At 40.0% G+C, this 20452-nt stretch overlaps 1 protein-coding gene across 1 annotated transcript in view; it reads right to left on the bottom strand.

Moving 5' to 3' along the window:
- Window positions 1-20452, bottom strand: part of MAP3K15 (mitogen-activated protein kinase kinase kinase 15) — a 204892-nt gene that overhangs the window by 72371 nt on the left and 112069 nt on the right. Inside the window, 3 exon segments of the mRNA XM_037820970.1 lie at window positions 633-780; window positions 13053-13212; window positions 13959-14071. Coding sequence (XP_037676898.1) covers window positions 633-780; window positions 13053-13212; window positions 13959-14071 — 421 coding nt within the window.

The raw sequence follows: 20452 nt of genomic DNA on the forward strand, positions 1-20452 counted from the left end.
ATGAAATGCAATTATCTGAAGTTCAGTTTCCAGGCTGCTTAGATATCTTATTTATGACTCCTTATAAAATGGTCATCAAATTGAAACCAAAAATTATGGAAACGTAGAAGCAATTTTGCTTTTCAATAAAATTTTAAAAATTAATTAGTGGCAATAGAGGCAAACCAAAGCTCAACAGGAAAGAGCTTTTGAATTCCAAGTTTTTGCTATTAGTACTGCATTGTTTTAGAGCAGAATTTTTCTGCCTCAGCACTATTGGTATTTTGGGTCAGATAATTCTTTGTTTGGGGGACTATCCTGTGCTGGGGGATGTTTACCAGCATTCCTGGCCTCTACCCATCAGTCAACCTCCCCCCTCCCCAGTAGTGACAACTAAAAATGTCCCCAGACATTGCCAAATGTACCCCTGGTTGGCAAAATCACCCCCAGTTGAGAATGACTATTTTAGAGGCTATAGCCAACTTTTTCCAGTGAGTTAATCCATCATTTGTTGAATCTACATAAGCTGATGATTACACTAACATTTTAAATTACTCTAAAAGTTTTCTTCCTTTCAGAATATTCAATAATTAGATTCTACCAATCCAAAGTTTCTTTTCTTATCTTAAAGAAATGGATTTAACATATCTTACTGGAAATCTGAGTCCATTAGCAACTTTGTTTGTTGCCTCACAAATTATATCTAACCAGAAGTTAAGCCGTTCTTGCCTAGGTGAATGTTCGATAATGGGTTTCTTGAAGCGCTGAATTAATAAGTTCTGAACTAATGATCGCAGGTACCTGGAAAAATCACAAACATCAATAAATTAGATTCTTAAATAAATGGAATTTAATTATATTCCCTTTAAAAGAGGCTTCCCCAAATTATATTATGTAATGAGCGTTTCTTATACGATCCCTTGGAGGCCACATAATCAATTTAAAAAAACCCCAAACAGTAGGCAAAATAAGTCAGTCCAACAAAATCATACAACATGGCTTTTAACCAACATTGGGCTAAACCTCAATTTTGGTACACAGTGTCCAAAGTGTAGGGATTGGCAGGCATTTGGTGACTGTTTTAGGTAACAAGAGCAAGTAGTTTGAAATTCAAAAAACTGCAAAATGACAAAATTTCAAACACATTTTTATGTCTTCTGGATGAATTGTTCCTTTTATTAATATATAGTGTCCTTCTTTGTTTCTCTTGTTTTACATTTGAAGTCTAACTTGTCTGATATTAATATAGCTACTCCCGCTTTTTTTCTGTTTGTTGTTTGTGTGAAATATCTTTTTCCAACCGTTCACTTTCAACCTATTTTTGTCCTTGTGTCTAGAGTGAGTTTCTTGTAGACAGCATATAGATGGATTCTGTTTTTAAATCCATTCTGCCAGTCTACGTCTTTTTATTGGGGAACTTAATCCATTAACATTTAGTGTTATTACCGTAAGGGCAGTATGTTCTTCTACCATTTTGTCTTTTGGATTTTATATGTCATATCTTATTTTTTTCTCTCTCTACTTTTACACTTCCTGATAGTCTTCATTTCTACACTCTTCTCCAAACCTTTCTCTCCTATCTTTTCCTATCAGCCTGTAGCACTCCCTTTAGTATTTCTTGTAGTGCTGATCTCTTTTTCACAAACTCTCTCAGTGTCTGTTTGTCTGAAAATATTTTAATTTCTCTCTCATTTTTGAAGGACAGTTTTGCCAGATATAGAATTCTTGGTTGGCAGTTTTTCTCTTTCAATATCTTAAATATATCCTACCACTGCCTTCTTGGCTCCATGGTTTCTGTGGAGAAATCTGTACATAGTCTTATTGAGCTACCCTTGTATGTGATGGATTGCTTTTCTCTTGCTTTCAGAATTCTCTCTTTGTCTTTGACATTGGACAATCTGATCAGTAAGTGTCTTGGAGTAGGTCTATTGGGATCTGTCTGGGGTATGCTGCATTTCTTGAATCTGTAATTTTATGTTTTTCATAAGAGTTGGGAAATTTTCAGTGATTATTTCTTCTATTATTCTTTGTGCCCGTTTTCCCTTCTCTTCTGCTTCTGGGACATGCATAACATGTATATTTGTGTGCTTCATGTTGTCATTCAGTTCCCTAAGATGCTGCTCGTATTTTTCCATTCTTTCCCTATCTGTTCTTTTGTGTGTATGATTTCAGATTTCATCTTCCAGTACACTGATCCTTTCTTCTGCCTCTTCAAATCTACTGTTGTATGTCCCCGTTGTGTTTTTCATCCCTTCTAATGTGCTTTTCATTCCCATAAGTTCTGCCATTTGTTTTCTCAAGCTTACGAATTCTTTATGGTCATCCAGTATCTTCTTTATATCCTTATCTCTTTTGCCACATTTTCCTTCAGCTCATTGATTTGATTTTAGAAGATTTGCTTGAACATCTTTAATTAGTTGTTTCAATTCCTGTATCTCAGTTGAAGTGTTAGTTTGTTCCATTGACTGGTCCATATTTTCATGTTTCCTAGAATGGCTCATTATTTTTACCTATCTAGGCATCTGATTTTCTTGATTAGTTTACTCTGGAGCTTGTTTTCACTCTTTTACCCAGGGTTTTTTTGTTGTTGTTGTTGTTGGTTGGCTTTGTTCTCTATCTGTTCATTGGTATTCAGTTCAACTTATTCTAGACCTCTAACATAGCTTCTGTTTAGTTGATCAGAATTATTCAGCTCTGTTTTTCTGGTCTTGCCCTGCCTCTATGTAACCTTTCTGTTAGAGGATCTCCCCAGATATGATCAACTCCAATGACTCCAATCAGATTTTCCCAGTCCAGTCAGGCCCAGGTCTCAGGAGGAGAGTGTATATATGAAGTTTCCCTGAGAATGAGTGCATTGCTTTTTAATTAAACTTTTTATTTTGAGATAATTGAATATTTGCATGCAGTTATAAAAATAACACATAAAGTTGGTGGATTGGGCTATCGGGGGAGGGGGGTCAGGGTATGATGGAATTCTGTGTATGGGGTTAGTATTGTTTTTGCAACTGTTCCTATAACTTTGAATTTATTTCAAAATAAAAAAAAAATAACACAGAAAGATCCCATGTACCCTTTTCTCCAAGTTTCCCCAATGGTAACTATAACACAATATCACAACCAGGACTTTGACATTGATATGGCAGGGATAAAGAACATTTCCATCACCACAAGGATCAGTCATGTTGATAGCCACACCTACTTCCCTCCTGCTTCCACCCCCCCCCCCCTTGACCCCTGGCAACCATTAATTTTGAAACTCATTGTCTTTTATTTCAAAAAATATATATATCTGACCAGGTACACTTTGATAACACCTTTTCTGTCTTTGGACAGCTCTAACATTTTGAAACATAGCTGCCAGTTGCTAGGTAGTGGTGGCCTTGTCCTCACTGGCACTGAACAGATTCGATTCAGTTGCATGCATTACAGTATTATTTTACCCACTGAGGGTAAAATCTGGAGCTATCCTGGGAAGGTTAGCTTGACTCCAACTGAACTGCTTGGGTACCAATGCTATCAATCAGGCCAGGTGCCTATGTAATGGGAAGGTACCCAACCCTGGGATTTCCTCTACCTGGAGTCAGTTCCATCCAGCCCAGAAACAGGAGTGTACCTTAAGATAAGGACTCGGGAGACAGCAGCCATTTCCCAAGGGCAGAGGGCCTGGCCTGGCTCTGTGTTCTCTCAGCCCCAGAGAACTTTGAAGAGATTACTACAATTTGGGTGTCAAATTTAAGGTCCTTCAGGCCAGGAAGAAACAGAGTCAAACTAAATCTGACAAGAGATTTCTGCCCTTGGGAACCCAGACTGGCCTACTTTGCTGGGGAATAAGAGAAGGAAGATAATTAAAAATTTCAAATTATGCAAGTAATACATATGCATTTTAGAAAAATCAGAAAACAGATTAAAAACAAAAAAAAAAAAAAGATTTAAAGCTTCTTGCAAGGTTACCTCCCTGAGAGAACCACTGTTAATATTTTGGAGAAAATTCCTCATTCATTCATTCATGATATAAATATCTACTGAACATCCATCATGCAATTACAGCAATGAATAAGATAACCACAGCTCTATTGCAGGTTAATATCTATTGGGGAAGTCAGATATTGCCCAATCCTTCCAGACTTTTCCCTATGAATCATAAATCAGACACATATTTTGAATTAAAATGAGATCATAGAAAACAGTGGTTCTCAAAGTGTGGCCCCCAGATCAGCAGCATCAGCTTGCATTTGTAAATGCAAATTCTTAGGCCCTACCACAACCTAATGAACCAGAAATCCTCAAGACAGGCCCCACAATCTGTGTTTTAATCAACACAGGCGACCCCGAAGCGCACTAAAGTTTAAGAACCACCGATACAGAAAAATACAGCCTGCAACTGGTTTTTCTTACTCTATGACAAACCATGAACACATTTCCAAGTCACCAAATACTCTTTACCACACAGTTTAATGTCTGCATGATGGGTTAACCTAGGGCTGTTGCTGTGCCATCTTTTTCTTGACTATACCCTATTACTGGTCTTTTAGGTTAGTTTCACTTTTCATTTGTCATGGATATCATTTTCTTGGTGTGCTTTTTAGCTTTAATTATCTGCTTTCTTGCAAATGCATAATATGTACTAGTTCCAAAGAATATTTTGTCCTTAAGGACCTGGAGTGCCTGAAGAAGTTAATGAGATTGAGAGACTAATCCTGGGATATACCACGTAGGGATATATTCTGTGCGTATGAGTGAGTGTGTGTATGTGTCTGTCTTTTCTTCTCTTAAAAGCAAGTGAGTGGTGAGCTGTATGTTTTAGTTACTCCACCAGGAAAGTAGGTAAAAAGCCAGGAACTGCGTGGACTGGACACCACAGAGCAATCTGTCTTTGGGCATACTTCATACAACACTCATGAAAACGTGGAACTGCTGAGATCAGCGAAATCTGTAAGTTTTTGCGGCCAGGGGACCCGCGCCCCTCCCTGCCAGGCTCAGTCCCGGGGGAGGAGGGGCTGTCAGCTCCAGGAAGGAGAAGGGAGAATTGCAGTGGCTGCTCTTATCGGAAACTCATTCTACTGATTCAAACTCCAACCATAGATAGACTGAGACCAGACACCAGAGACTCTGAGAGCAGCCAGCCCAGCAGAGAGGAGACAGGCATAGAAAAAAAACAACACGAAAAACTCCAAAATAAAAGCAGAGGATTTTGGGAGTTCTGGTGAACACAGAAAGGGGAAGGGCGGAGATCAGGCCTTGAGGCGCATATGCAAATCCTGAAGCAAGGCTGATCTCTCTGCCCTGTGCACCTTTCCTTAATGGCCCTGGTTGCTTTGTCTATTAGCATTTCAATAACCCATTAGATCTCTGAGGAGGGCCGTTTTTTTTTTTTTTTTTTTTTTTTTTAAATCCTTTTTGCTTTTTCTAAAACAATTACTCTAAGACGCTCAATACAGAAAGCTTCAAAGAATTGAAATTTGGGCACGTCAAGTCAAGAGCAGAACTAAGAGAGCTCTGAGACAAAAGGCAATAATCCAGTGGCTGAGAAAATTCACTAAACAACACAACTTCCCAAAAAAAGGGGGGTGTCCGCTCACAGCCACCATCCTGGTGGACAGGAAACACTCCTGCCCATCGCCAGCCCCATAGCCCAGAGCTGCCCCAGACAACCCAGTGTGACGGAAGTGCTTCAAATAACAGGCACACACCACAAAACTGGGCGTGGACATTAGCCTTCCCTGCAACCTCAGCTGAATGTCCCAGAGCTGGGAAGGGGGAGCAGTGTGAATTAACAAAGACCCATTCAGCCATCATTTGAGCAGACTGGGAGCCTCCCAACACAGCCCAGCAGCCCAGAACTGCCCTGGGGGGACGGCACTCACCTGTGACATAGCACAGTCATCCCTCAACAGAGGACCCGGGGTGCACAGCCTGGAAGAGGGGCCCACTTGCAAGTCTCAGGAGCCATACGCCAATACCAAAGACTTGTGGGTCAGTGGCAGAGACAAACTGTGGCAGGACTGAACTGAAGGATTAGACTATTGCAGTAGCTTTAAAACTCTAGGATCATCAGGGAGATTTGATTGTTAGGGCCACCCCCCCTCCCCGACTGCCCAGAAACACGCCCCACATACAGGGCAGGCAACACCAACTACACACGCAAGCTTGGTACACCAATTGGGCCCAACAAGACTCACTCCCCCACTCACCAAAAAGGCTAAGCAGGGGAGATCTGGCTTGTGGAGAACAGGTGGCTCGTGGACGCCACCTGCTGGTTAGTTAGAGAAAGTGTACTCCACGAAGCTGTAGATCTGATAAATTAGAGATAAGGACTTCAACTGGTCTACAAACCCTAAAAGAACCCTATCAAGTTCAGCAAATGCCACGAGGCCAAAAACAACAGAAAATTATAAAGCATATGGAAAAACCAGACGATATGGATAACCCAAGCCCAAGCACCCAAATCAAAAGACCAGAAGAGACACACCTAGAGCAGCTACTCAAAGAACTAAAGATGAACAATGAGACCATAGTACGGGATATGAAGGAAATCAAGAAGACCCTAGAAGAGCATAAAGAAGACATTGCAAGACTAAATAAAAAAATGGATGATCTTATGGAAATTAAAGAAACTGTTGACCAAATTAAAAAGATTCTGGACACTCATAGTACAAGACTAGAGGAAGTTGAACAACGAATCAGTGACCTCAAAGATGACAGAATGGAAAATGAAAGCATAAAAGAAAGAATGGGGAAAAAAATTGAAAAACACGAAATGGACCTCAGGGATATGATAGATAATATGAAACGTCCGAATATAAGACTCATTGGTGTCCCAGAAGGGGAAGAAAAGGGTAAAGGTCTAGGAAGAGTATTCAAAGAAATTGTTGGGGAAAACTTCCCAAATCTTCTAAACAACATAAATACACAAATCATAAATGCTCAGCGAACTCCAAATAGAATAAATCCAAAAAAACCCACTCCGAGACATATACTGATCACACTGTCAAACATAGAAGAGAAGGAGCAAGTTCTGAAAGCAGCAAGAGAAAAGCAATTCACCACATACAAAGGAAACAGCATAAGACTAAGTAGTGACTACTCAGCAGCCACCATGGAGGCGAGAAGACAGTGGCACGATATATTTAAAATTCTGAGTGAGAGGAATTTCCAGCCAAGAATACTTTATCCAGCAAAGCTCTCCTTCATATTTGAGGGAGAGCTTAAATTTTTCACAGACAAAGAAATGCTGAGAGAATTTGCTAACAAGAGACCTGCCCTACTGGAGATACTAAAGGGAGCCCTACAGACAGAGAAACAAAGACAGGACAGAGAGACTTGGAGAAAGGTTCAGTACTAAAGAGATTCGGTATGGGTACAATAAAGGATATTAATAGAGAGAGGGAAAAATATGGCAAACATAATCCAAAGGATAAGATGGCTGATTCAAGAAATGCCTTCACGGTTTTAACGTTGAATGTAAATGGATTAAACTCCCCAATTAAAAGATATAGATTCGCAGAATGGATCAAAAAAAATGAACCATCAATATGTTGCATACAAGAGACTCATCTTAGACACAGGGACACAAAGAAACTGAAAGTGAAAGGATGGAAAAAAATATTTCATGCAAGCTACAGCCAAAAGAAAGCAGGTGTGTAGCAATATTAATCTCAGATAAAATAGACTTCAAATGCAGGGATGTTTTGAGAGACAAAGAAGGCCACTACATACTAATAAAAGGGGCAATTCAGCAAGAAGAAATAACAATCGTAAATGTCTATGCACCCAATCAAGGTGCCACAAAATACATGAGAGAAACACTGGCAAAACTAAAGGAAGCAATTGATGTTTCCACAATAATTGTGGGAGACTTCAACACATCACTCTCTCCTATAGATAGATCAACCAGACAGAAGACCAATAAGGAAATTGAAAACCTAAACAATCTGATAAATGAATTAGATTTAACAGACATCTACAGGACATTACATCCCAAATCACCAGGATACACATACTTTTCTAGTGCTCACGGAACTTTCTCCAGAATAGATCATATGCTGGGACATAAAACAAGCCTCAATAAATTTAAAAAGATTGAAATTATTCAAAGCACATTCTCTGACCACAATGGAATACAATTAGAAGTCAATAACCATCAGAGACTTAGAAAATTCACAAATACCTGGAGGTTAAACAACACACTCCTAAACAATCAGTGGGTTAAAGAAGAAATAGCAAGAGAAATTGCTAAATATATAGAGACAAATGAAAATGAGAACACAACATACCAAAACCTATGGGATGCAGCAAAAGCAGTACTAAGGGGGAAATTTATAGCACTAAACGCATATATTAAAAAGGAAGAAAGAGCCAAAATCAAAGAACTAATGGATCAACTGAAGAAGCTAGAAAATGAACAGCAAACCAATCCTAAACCAAGTACAAGAAAAGAAATAACAAGGATTAAAGCAGAAATAAATGACATAGAGAACAAAAAAACAATAGAAAGGATAAATATCACCAAAAGTTGGTTCTTTGAGAAGATCAACAAGATTGACAAGCCCCTAGCTAGACTGACAAAATCAAAAAGAGAGAAGACCCATATAAACAAAATAATGAATGAAAAAGGTGACATAACTGCAGATCCTGAAGAAATTAAAAAAATTATAAGAGGATATTATGAACAACTGCATGGCAACAAACTGGATAATGTAGAAGAAATGGACAATTTCCTGGAAACATATGAACAACCTAGACTGACCAGAGAAGAAATAGAAGACCTCAACCAACCCATCACAAGCAAAGAGATCCAATCAGTCATCAAAAATCTTCCCACAAATAAATGCCCAGGGCCAGATGGCTTCACAGGGGAATTCTACCAAACTTTCCAGAAAGAACTGACACCAATCTTACTCAAACTCTTTCAAAACATTGAAAAAAATGGAACACTACCTAACTCATTTTATGAAGCTAACATCAATCTAATACCAAAACCAGGCAAAGATGCTACAAAAAAGGAAAACTACCGGCCAATCTCCCTAATGAATATAGATGCAAAAATCCTCAACAAAATACTTGCAAATCGAATCCAAAGACACATTAAAAAAATCATACACCATGACCAAGTGGGGTTCATTCCAGGCATGCAAGGATGGTTCAACATAAGAAAAACAATCAATGTATTACAACACATTAAAAACTCGAAAGGGAAAAATCAATTGATCATCTCAATAGATGCTGAAAAAGCATTTGACAAAATCCAACATCCCTTTTTGATAAAAACACTTCAAAAGGTAGGAATTGAAGGAAACTTCCTCAACATGATAAAGAGCATATATGAAAAACCCACAGCCAGCATAGTACTCAATGGTGAGAGACTGAAAGCCTTCCCTCTAAGATCAGGAACAAGACAAGGATGCCCGCTGTCACCACTGTTATTCAACATTGTGCTGGAAGTGCTAGCCAGGGCAATCCGGCAAGACAAAGAAATAAAAGGCATCCAAATTGGAAAAGAAGAAGTAAAACTGTCATTGTTTGCAGACGATATGATCTTATATCTAGAAAACCCTGAGAAATCGACGATACACCTACTAGAGCTAATAAACAAATTTAGCAAAGTAGCGGGATACAAGATTAATGCACATAAGTCAGTAATGTTTCTATATGCTAGAAATGAACAAACTGAAGAGACACTCAAGAAAAAGATACCATTTTCAATAGCAACTAAAAAAATCAAGTACCTAGGAATAAACTTAACCAAAGATGTAAAAGACCTATACAAAGAAAACTACATAACTCTACTAAAAGAAATAGAAGGGGACCTTAAAAGATGGAAAAATATTCCATGTTCATGGATAGGAAGGCTAAATGTCATTAAGATGTCAATTCTACCCAAACTCATCTACAGATTCAATGCAATCCCAATCAAAATTCCAACAACCTACTTTGCAGACTTGGAAAAGCTAGTTATCAAATTTATTTGGAAAGGGAAGATGCCTCGAATTGCTAAAGACACTCTAAAAAAGAAAAACGAAGTGGGAGGACTTACACTCCCTGACTTTGAAGCTTATTATAAAGCCACAGTTGCCAAAACAGCATGGTACTGGCACAAAGATAGACATATAGATCAATGGAATCGAATTGAGAATTCAGAGATAGACCCTCAGATCTATGGCCGACTGATCTTTGATAAGGCCCCCAAAGTCACCGAACTGAGCCATAATGGTCTTTTCAACAAATGGGGCTGGGAGAGTTGGATATCCATATCCAAAAGAATGAAAGAGGACCCCTACCTCACCCCCTACACAAAAATTAACTCAAAATGGACCAAAGATCTCAATATAAAAGAAAGTACCATAAAACTCCTAGAAGATAATGTAGGAAAACATCTTCAAGACCTTGTATTAGGAGGCCACTTCCTAGACTTTACACCCAAAGCACAAGCAACAAAAGAGAAAATAGATAAATGGGAACTCCTCAAGTTTAGAAGTTTCTGCACCTCAAAGGAATTTCTCAAAAAGGTAAAGAGGCAGCCAACTCAATGGGAAAAAATTTTTGGAAACCATGTATCTGACAAAAGACTGATATCTTGCATATACAAAGAAATCCTACAACTCAATGACAATAGTACAGACAGCCCAATTATAAAATGGGCAAAAGATATGAAAAGACAGTTCTCTGAAGAGGAAATACAAATGGCCAAGAAACACATGAAAAAATGTTCAGCTTCACTAGCTATTAGAGAGATGCAAATTAAGACCACAATGAGATACCATCTAACACCGGTTAGAATGGCTGCCATTAAACAAACAGGAAACTACAAATGCTGGAGGGGATGTGGAGAAATTGGAACTCTTATTCATTGTTGGTGGGACTGTATAATGGGTCAGCCACTCTGGAAGTCAGTCTGGCAGTTCCTTAGAAAACTAGATATAGAGCTACCATTCGATCCAGCGATTGCACTTCTCGGTATATACCCGGAAGATCGGAAAGCAGTGACACGAACAGATATCTGCACGCCAATGTTCATAGCAGCATTATTCACAATTGCCAAGAGATGGAAACAACCCAAATGTCCTTCAACAGATGAGTGGATAAATAAAATGTGGTATATACACACGATGGAATACTACGCGGCAGTAAGAAGGAACGATCTGGTGAAACATATGACAACATGGATGAACCTTGAAGACATAATGCTGAGCGAAATAAGCCAGGCACAAAAAGAGAAATATTATATGCTACCACTAATGTGAACTTTGAAAAATGTAAAACAAATGGTTTATAATGTAGAATGTAGGGGAACTAGCAGTAGAGAGCAATTAAGGAAGGGGGAACAATAATCCAAGAAGAACAGATAAGCTATTTAACGTTCTGGGGATGCCCAGAAATGACTATGGTCTGTTAATTTCTGATGGATGTAGTAGGAACAAGTTCACTGAAATGTTGCTATATTATGTAACTTTCTTGGGGTAAAGTAGGAACATGTTGGAAGTTAAGCAGTTATCTTAGGTTAGTTGTCTTTTTCTTACCCCCTTGCTATGGTCTCTTTGAAATGTTCTTTTATTGTATGTTTGTTTTCTTTTTAACTTTTTTTTTCATACAGTTGATTTGAAAAAAGAAGGGAAAGTTAAAAAAAAGAAAAAAGACAAGGAAAAAAAAAAAAAAAGATGTAGTGCCCCCTTGAGGAGCCTGTGGAGAATGCAGGGGTATTCGCCTACCCCACCTCCATGGTTGCTAACATGACCACAGACATAGGGGACTGGTGGTTTGATGGGTTGAGCCCTCTACCATAAGTTTTACCCTTGGGAAGACGGTTGCTGCAAAGAGAGGCTAGGCCTCCCTGTATTTGTGCCTAAGAGTCTCCTCCTGAATGCCTCTTTCTTGCTCAGATGTGGCCCTCTCTCTCTGGCTAAGCCAACTTGAAAGGTGAAATCACTGCCCTCCCCCCTACGTGGGATCAGACACCCAGGGAAGTGAATCTCCCTGGCAACGTGGAATATGACTCCCGGGGAGGAATGTAGACCCGGCATCGTGGGATGGAGAACATCTTCTTGACCAAAAGGGGGATGTGAAAGGAAATGAAATAAGCTTCAGTGGCAGAGAGATTCCAAAACGAGCCGAGAGATCACTCTGGTGGGCACTCTTACGCACACTTTAGACAACCTTTTTTAGGTTCTAAAGAATTGGGGTAGCTGGTGGTGGATACCTGAAACTATTAAACTACAACCCAGAACCCATGAATCTCGAAGACAGTTGTATAAAAATGTAGCTTATGAGGGGTGACAGTGGGATTGGGAATGCCATAAGGACCAAACTCCACTTTGTCTAGTTTATGGATGGATGTGTAGAAAAGTAGGGGAAGCAAACAAACAGACAAAGGTACCTAGTGTTCTTTTTTACTTCAATTGCTCTTTTTCACTCTAATTATTATTCTTGTTATTTTTGTGTGTGTGCTAATGAAGGTGTCAGGGATTGATTTAGGTGATGAATGTACAACTATGTAATGGTACTGTAAACAATCGAAAGTACAATTTGTTTTGTATGACTGCGTGGTATGTGAATATATCTCAATAAAATGATGATTAAAAAAAAAAAAGAAAAAAAAAAAAAAAAAAAGACAATGGAGGATGAGTGGAAAGGTGGGGGAAGGAAACAAACAAACAAACAGACAAGGGCGCCCAGTGTTCTTTTTTACTTTAGTTGCTCTTTCTCACTTTAATTATTATTCTGGTTATTTTTGTGTGTGTGGTAATGAAGGTGTCAGGGATTGATTTTGGTGTTGAATATACAACTATGTAATGGTACTGTGAACAATCGAATGTACGATTTGTTTTGTATGACTGCGTGGTATGTGACTATATCTCAATAAAATGAATATTAAAAAAAAAAAAAAAAAAAAAAAAAAAGCAAGTGAGTTCTCAGAGCTGTTATGTCTCCCCTAACTTGGCTTTCATTGAAGATGTCAGAAGGAAAAACTTAGCAATTGTTATTGTTTACAGAGATTACACTTTTTCTGCCTGGGGGAAACATTTCAGAACAAGATCATATTTTGAAATGGGTGATGACAATGCATAGACGAGACTTACCAGACTGGAGGCTTCAGTTTGAACAACTTCTCTGCTGCTTGGACCGCCTTCCCGACATCATTGGCCAACATGCTTACGTTGAAGAACTGACCCACATCCCAGTAATTGCTCATTTTCTCCAAGCAACCTTTCCTTCCCAACAAACTGTTCAGTCGGACACCTTAAGAATTTGAATTTTAGATAAAGTTAAGAAAAATATTTCCAGTTTCTCTATCATGCAAGCCTTTAGAAAGAAGAAAGTATTTTATTTTGGCTACTGTTCCAGAAAATAGTTGATTGTTCCTTCTGAAATAAAATATAAGTTATCTGAGCTTGTATTTTAAAAATTTTAACTAGATGTGTTTCTATTTTGTATTTGAAAAATATTGTGGTAAAATATATATAACATAAAATTTTCCATTTTAACCATTTTTAGGTGCACAATTCAGTGGCATAATGTTGTATAATCATCACTACCACCTATTTCCAGAATTTTTCATCACTTCAAACAGAAACTCTATACCCATTAAGCAACCACTCCCCATTTTTCCCCTCTCCCCAGCCCATGGTAATCTCTAATCTACTTTCTGTTTCTATGAATTCACCTATGCTGTAAGTGGGATCATATACTACCTGTCCTTTTGTGTATGGTTTATTTTACTTGGAGTAATGTTTTCAAGGTTCATCCATGTCGTAGCATGTGTCAGAACTTCATTCCTTACGGCTGAATAATATTCCACTGTATGGACAGACCACAATGTGTATCCACTCATCTGTTGATGGACACTGAGTTGTTGCCACCTTTTGGCTATTGTGAATAATGTTGCTATGAACATTTGTGTACAATATCTGTTTGAGTTGAGCATATTTTTAGTGCTGAACTTGCATAACCCAAGCATCAACCACTGCTATAATAAATAGCTTTACCTATTTTCCTTAGTTCCATGGAAGTTTCAAATTTTTGTCCAGCAACCAACAGCAAAATTGCAAGGTTAATTCCAGAATAGAGAGATGACTGCAGCTCAAACCCTTTGCGATACCTGTATTTACAGAACCACCGAAGTTTTATTATATAATCTTACTCTATTCAAACAAGATAAACAGTGTGTAAATAATGGTACAAACCAACCTTAATGAAACTTTTTACTACTCTAACTTAATATTTTCCAGCTTTCTCCCCACCCTTACAAACAGCTACATGCAGCTCTCAAATTACTTTTTTTAAAATGATATAATAGCAACACAGTAACTTAAACCAGGGAGTTTATAAATTTTTCTTCATAAGCTTTATATTTTCATTATAAAAGCCATGATCATCATATAAAATAAGGAAACTATATTAAAGTATACAAAAGGAATTTAAAATATATTGTAATCCTATCCCCAAAAGACTACTGCAATTTGATGCCCAAATCTCAAGTACAGCTTACTACATAGAAATCACATCCATCACAGGCCATTTCTCTGCAGATCTCTTGTTTATTTGCTTAAACAACAAAAGGGAGTCATTTGTGTGTTTGTGTGTGTGTGTGTGTGTGTAGGGAGCACTATTGCCAGAATCCTGGATCGCACATGGCTTCACGAGCAGTTCCACTGGCATAGTCAGATAAGGGGCAGGACCTATTACATTAGGATAAGGAACAAGATACAAAACTGGGAGCACCATATCATATGAAAATGTTAACACTGCATTTTGTTACTCTCTTCTTTATTATTTTCTATTTATAAAATGTTTCCTACTCTTCCATGAGCAAATATGATTATAATCAGCAAAAAAAAAAGAATTCAATCAATGACATAATGACACAAGAATGTCTTTAAGTGGCACAGTTCATACCAAGGACTTGCCAACCAGGAACCAGGAGTAATTTTATCACTCATGTGACAACAAAATAATTCGACAACAAAAAATATTAATTCTGGAAAGGAGAGGTTATCATTTAAGTCAGTTAAAATCTGGTTTTATGAACTTTGGAGAATAATACAGGTATCTTCAGATGGACCAGAGGACACCAAGAAAGTCCTTCCAACCCCAGCCAACAAAATCCCAACAAAATTTCAACCTTTTTTTTTCCTGCATGTTTTGGGGATGTAAAATTCCATATCCTGCTAGATTTCATATATTTTTTTCATTTTCTTCTACTATGAAAAGTTACACTGTGAAGAGGGAAGAAGGGGTTATGTCTCCATGCCTCTTATCCATAGATGAAACAGGCCGAGCTTGGGGGCAAACAGGAATTGAACTTGGAGTCAGGAATGCAGTCACAGCTTTTCCTTTGACCAGCTCTGTGACCTGGGAGCAGCTACCTGCCTCCCCAGGCCACATGCTCCAGATCTGTACCTGAGGGCTTGGCTCAGGTAGTCCCCCAAGTCTCATCCAGTGCCAACATGCCCTGGCCAGAAGACTAAATTTCATTTCCTCCTGTACTCACTGTCAGTACCTTCTGAATTGGGTAGGAAAAGACTCCTACGACTTTCTTGAAGGAGCCCCAGGCAGCAGTTTCCTGATTTGGGGTTGAATTCTCAGCCACCATGGCAAGAACACAGCTTCCTGTTTTGGTTCTACTAAACACTAACTTCCTTCCCTTTCCTTCCCTCCAACACCCCAAATGACTCCCCTCTACCATGCAGTGCCTTAGGTGCAATTGCAGATTAAGTAGGAATAGTAGGCTGCAAGGAATAAAACAAGCCCCTGTCCTCCAAGAACCTACATCATGGTCCCACACATACAGTACAAATACAAGCAAGAGAAGGCTAAGTATCCTAAAACCACCCAAATCCATGTTTAGAAGAACTCATAGAAGACATATAGGTCCAGTAGAGACTGTTCCCTAGAGAGTTGAGCTCTGCCATGAAGATGGATAGAATTACAATAGTTACCCTTTTGGGAAGGGAACCCCCAGATAGGAAATGGCAGGAGCGGAGATTGGGGAGTTCCTAAAGGAGCTTCAGTTGAGTTGGATGTATATGGCATAGAGGAAATAAGAGCTAGAGGTGCCTTGAATGGCAAACTAAGAATTTTAATTTTTATTTAATAAGCAACAGGGAGCCATGGTAGGCTTTTGAGATTTAGGAAGAGTAAGCTGTAAATCTGTGAAGGATGGATGAAGGAACATCAAGCAGGGAGGCTACCTGGGCTACTACTAGGACATTCCTGATGAGAAAGTAAAAAAGAAATGGCACCAATTAAGGTTGGTGGTAATGGGAAAGGACTGGCAGGGGTTGAAGGAAGACTCACAGAAGGGTTGGAGTTGGGAACAGATTGAATGGGGAGAGAAGTGAATGAAAAGAATCAAACCTTAATCAAAAGTTTAAGCCTAAAGGCTAAAGAATGGTAGTAAGAAAGCAAGACATTGGGAACCATAGCTTTGGAGGAGGAAATGACTTTAGCCTTCAACATGTTGAGTCTTAAATGCCAGCATCATTTTGAGGTAGAGCAGGTTCGCAAGATGGGGGCGATGTGGGCCATAGCTTAGGGGAGAGGCTGGGCTGGAGATCTCCATCCATGGGTCCCAAGGTGTGGGAGTGGCTGGGATTACCAGGGAAGATTGTGTGGATGGAGAGAAGAGGGCAGAGGCCAGAGTCTCTGACATGGGTGGAAGGAGAAGATACAGAGAGGAAGCAGTTAGAATCCGACAAGATTAGGACAGCAATGCCAAGAGCTCGCATGATTGAAGCATATGACATGGTCTATTGGTGTCACCTTCAAAATATACCCCAAATATGACTTCTCATCATTTTCTTCACTGCCACCCTGGTTCAAGTCACCAACTGCTCTCCCCTGAATTACTGCAATAGCCTCCTAATTGTTCCCTGCTTCTGCGCTTGCCCCTGCAGTAGACTGTTTAGTGGCCGCAAATTCCAACCATTCCAACGTTTACACCTTTGAGATGTGACTTTGCCACTCCTCCCATCCAGAGATAGAGTCTATTTCTCCACCCCCTTGAGTGTAGCCTGGTCTTATGATTTGCTTTGACCAATGACAGGTGGCAGAAGGGACACTGCGTGAGTTCTGAGCCTAAGCCTCAGGAAGCCTTGCAGCTTCCACCTTTGCTCCCTTAGAATGCTGCCCACCACGTGAGGAAGCCGGTCCAGCTGGATGAAAGGCCATGGGGTGGGGGACCCCCGTGCACCATTAAAGCTAGTCCCAGCTGTTAAACACATGTGAGGCCATCTTGGCCCTTCCAGTCCCGCTGACCTTCCAGCTGATGGCAACTTTAGGAGCAAACCCAGGTGAAGCCAGTAGAGGAACTTCCAGGCCAATCCACCGAATCCTGAGAAATAACAAGTCATTGCTGTCCTAAGCCCCTAAAAGTTCTGGGGTGGTTATGCAGCAAGAGGCAGCTGATACACCCCCTGCAATTTCTTTTCTGCACAACAGTGAGAGTACTGTTAAAACACATGTCAGGTCTTGTCATTCCTCCACTCAGAACCCTCCAATGATGCTCCATACCACTCAGGGCAAAAGCTGAAATCCTTCTGTCACTTACCAGGCCCAACATGATCTTCTTCCCTCCTACCTCCTGCCACTCTCCCCCGCTCACTCCTCACCATCTGTGAACACGTCCAGCCCGCCTCCTCCTTAGGCTCTTTGCTTTTGCTGCTCCCTCTACCTGGAATGCTCTCTCCACAGTTATCTGCAAGACTCACTTGCTGGCTCTCCTCCCTCACATCTTTATTTGCCCTCACTGACCACCCTATTTAAAATTGTAGGCTGAGAACCTAAGATGGCAGCTAGGAGAGATAGGGCAAAAAAACACCTCCGTGAAAAATACTAGATAAAAGCCAGAAAGTGACCCAGAACACCAATTCCAGTGATGCACCAGCTGGACAAGGTCTGCTAAATCCACAGGGACCGTGCACTTGGTGAAACCAGGAGTCTGCATTCTGAAACGAGTAAGCCAGCTGAATATCCGGCAGCCACGTTGCAGTGTGGGAAAACCATGGGTTGGCGTTTGGAGGCAGACTAGTTCTTTTTTAAAAAAACCCAAAAGCGGCTGCAGATACGGCAGCGAGAACTGCACAGTGAAGCATGGCAGGAACAGGCTGTGTGAACGCCTCAATATCTGGCATGGAAGATAGCCTTTCACACACCCGCTGCTAATTGTCTCAGAGCGAGGAAGTCAGAGGTGAGCCATAAGGGGAAAAAAACCATGCCCCTTGCAGCCATCTTCCCAGCGGGCTGGGAATGCTCCCACCCAGCGCCAGCACCACAGCCCAGAGCTGTGCCAAAAAACCACTGTGACAGGAAGTGTTTCCAGCAACACACGCACACGCCACAATATTGGGTGTGGACAATGGCCTTTCGCGCACCCACAGCTAATTGTCCCAGAGCTGGGAAGGCAGAGCTGTGCGAAAAAGGGGAAATTAACACGCCCCACACAGCCATCCTTATAGCAGGCTGGGAACGCACCTACATGGCCCGGCGGCCCAGAACTTCCCTTGAGGGATGGCACGCACTTGTGACGTAGCACAACCTTCCCTCAGCAGAGGCCCTAGAAGGGCATGGCTTGGAAGAGGGACCCACTTGGAAATCCCAGGGACCATACGCCAATACCAAGGACTTGTGGGTCAGCGGCAGAGACAATCTGTGGCGAGACTGAAATGAAGGTTTTAGACTCTTGCAACAGCCTTAAATCCCCAGGAACACCTGGGAGGCTTGATTATTAAAGCTGCCCTCCCTCCCTAACTGCTCAGACACATGCCCCACATTCAGGGCAGACAGCACCAACAATACACCCAAACCTGGTGCACCAATTGGAACCCACAAGAATCAGACCCCCACACACCACAAAGACAAAGTTGGGGAGAACTGACTTAAGGGGAATAGGTGACTTGAGGATGCCATATGCTGGTTAGAGAAAGTGTACGCCACCAAGCTGTAGATCTGACAAATTAGAGATCGGTATTTTTTATATCCAGAAAGAACCCCATCAAGTAAAGCAAATGCCAAGAGGCCAAAAACAACAGAAAATTTTAAAGCATATGAAAAAAACCAGACAATATGGATAACCTAAACCTAAACACCAAAATCAAAAGATCAGAGAAGACACAGTACTTGGAGCAATTAATCAAAGAACTAAAGACAAACAATGAGACCATGGCACAGGATATAAAGGACATGAAGAAGATCCTAGAAGAGCGTAAAGAAGAAATTGCAAGAGTAAATTAAAAAAATAGATGACCTTATGGAAATAAAAAGATTCTGGATACTCATGGTACAAGACTAGAGGAAGCTGAACAATGAATTAGTGACCTCGAGGACCACAGAACGGAAAATGAAAGAACAAAAGAAAGAATGGGGAAAAAAATCGAAAGAATCAAAATGGACCTCAGGGATATAATAGATAAAGCATCCAAATATAAGACTCATTGGTGTCCCAGAAGGGGAAGAGAAGGGTAAATGTCTAGAAAGAGTATTCAAAGAAATTGTTGGGGAAAACTTCCCAAACCTTCTACACAACATAAATACACAAAGCATAAATGCCCAGTGAACTCCAAATAGAATAAATCCAAATAAACCCACTCCAAGACATATTCTGATCAGACTGTCAAATACTGAAGAGAAGGAGCAAGTTCTGCAAGCAGCAAGAGAAAAGAAATTCACCACATACAAAGGAAACAACATAAGACTAAGTAGTGACCACTCAGTGGCCACTATGGAGGCGATAAGGCAGTGGCATGACATATTTAAAATTCTGAGAGAGAAAAATTTCCAACTAAGAATACTTTGTCCAGCAAAGCTCTCCTTCAAATTTGAGTGAGAGCTTAAATTCTTCACAAACAAATGTTGAGAGATTTTGCTAATAAAAGACCTGCCCTACTTCAGATACTAAAGGGAGCACTACCGACAGAGAAACAAAGAAAGGAGAGAGAGATACAGAGAAAGGTTCAGTACTAAAGAGATTCAATATTGTTTCATTAAAGGACAATAAGAGAGAGAGGGAAAAAATATATCTGACAAACATAAACCAAAGGATAGAATGGCTGATTCAAGAAATGCCTTACAAAGAAGGCCACTACATACTAATAAAAGGGACAATTTAACAAGAAGAAATAACAATTACATTAAATGTTTATGCACCCAACCATGGTGCCACAAAATACATGAGACAAACACTGGCAAAACTAAAGGAAGCAATGGATGTTTCCACAATAATTGTGGCAGACTTCAACACATCACTCAATCCTATAGATAGACCAACCAGACAGAAGACCAATAAGGAAAATGAAAACCTAGACAATCTGATAAATGAATTTGATTTAACAGACATATACAGAACATCACATCCCAAATCATCAGGATACACATTCTTCTCTAGTGATTATGAAACTTTCTCCAGAATAGACCATATGCTGGGACATAAAACAAGGCTCAATAAATTAAAAAAAAAATTGAAATTATTCAAAGCACATTCTCT

The sequence above is a fragment of the Choloepus didactylus genome, chromosome X (genome assembly GCF_015220235.1).
Source record: "Choloepus didactylus isolate mChoDid1 chromosome X, mChoDid1.pri, whole genome shotgun sequence".
NCBI lineage: Eukaryota > Metazoa > Chordata > Mammalia > Pilosa > Megalonychidae > Choloepus > Choloepus didactylus.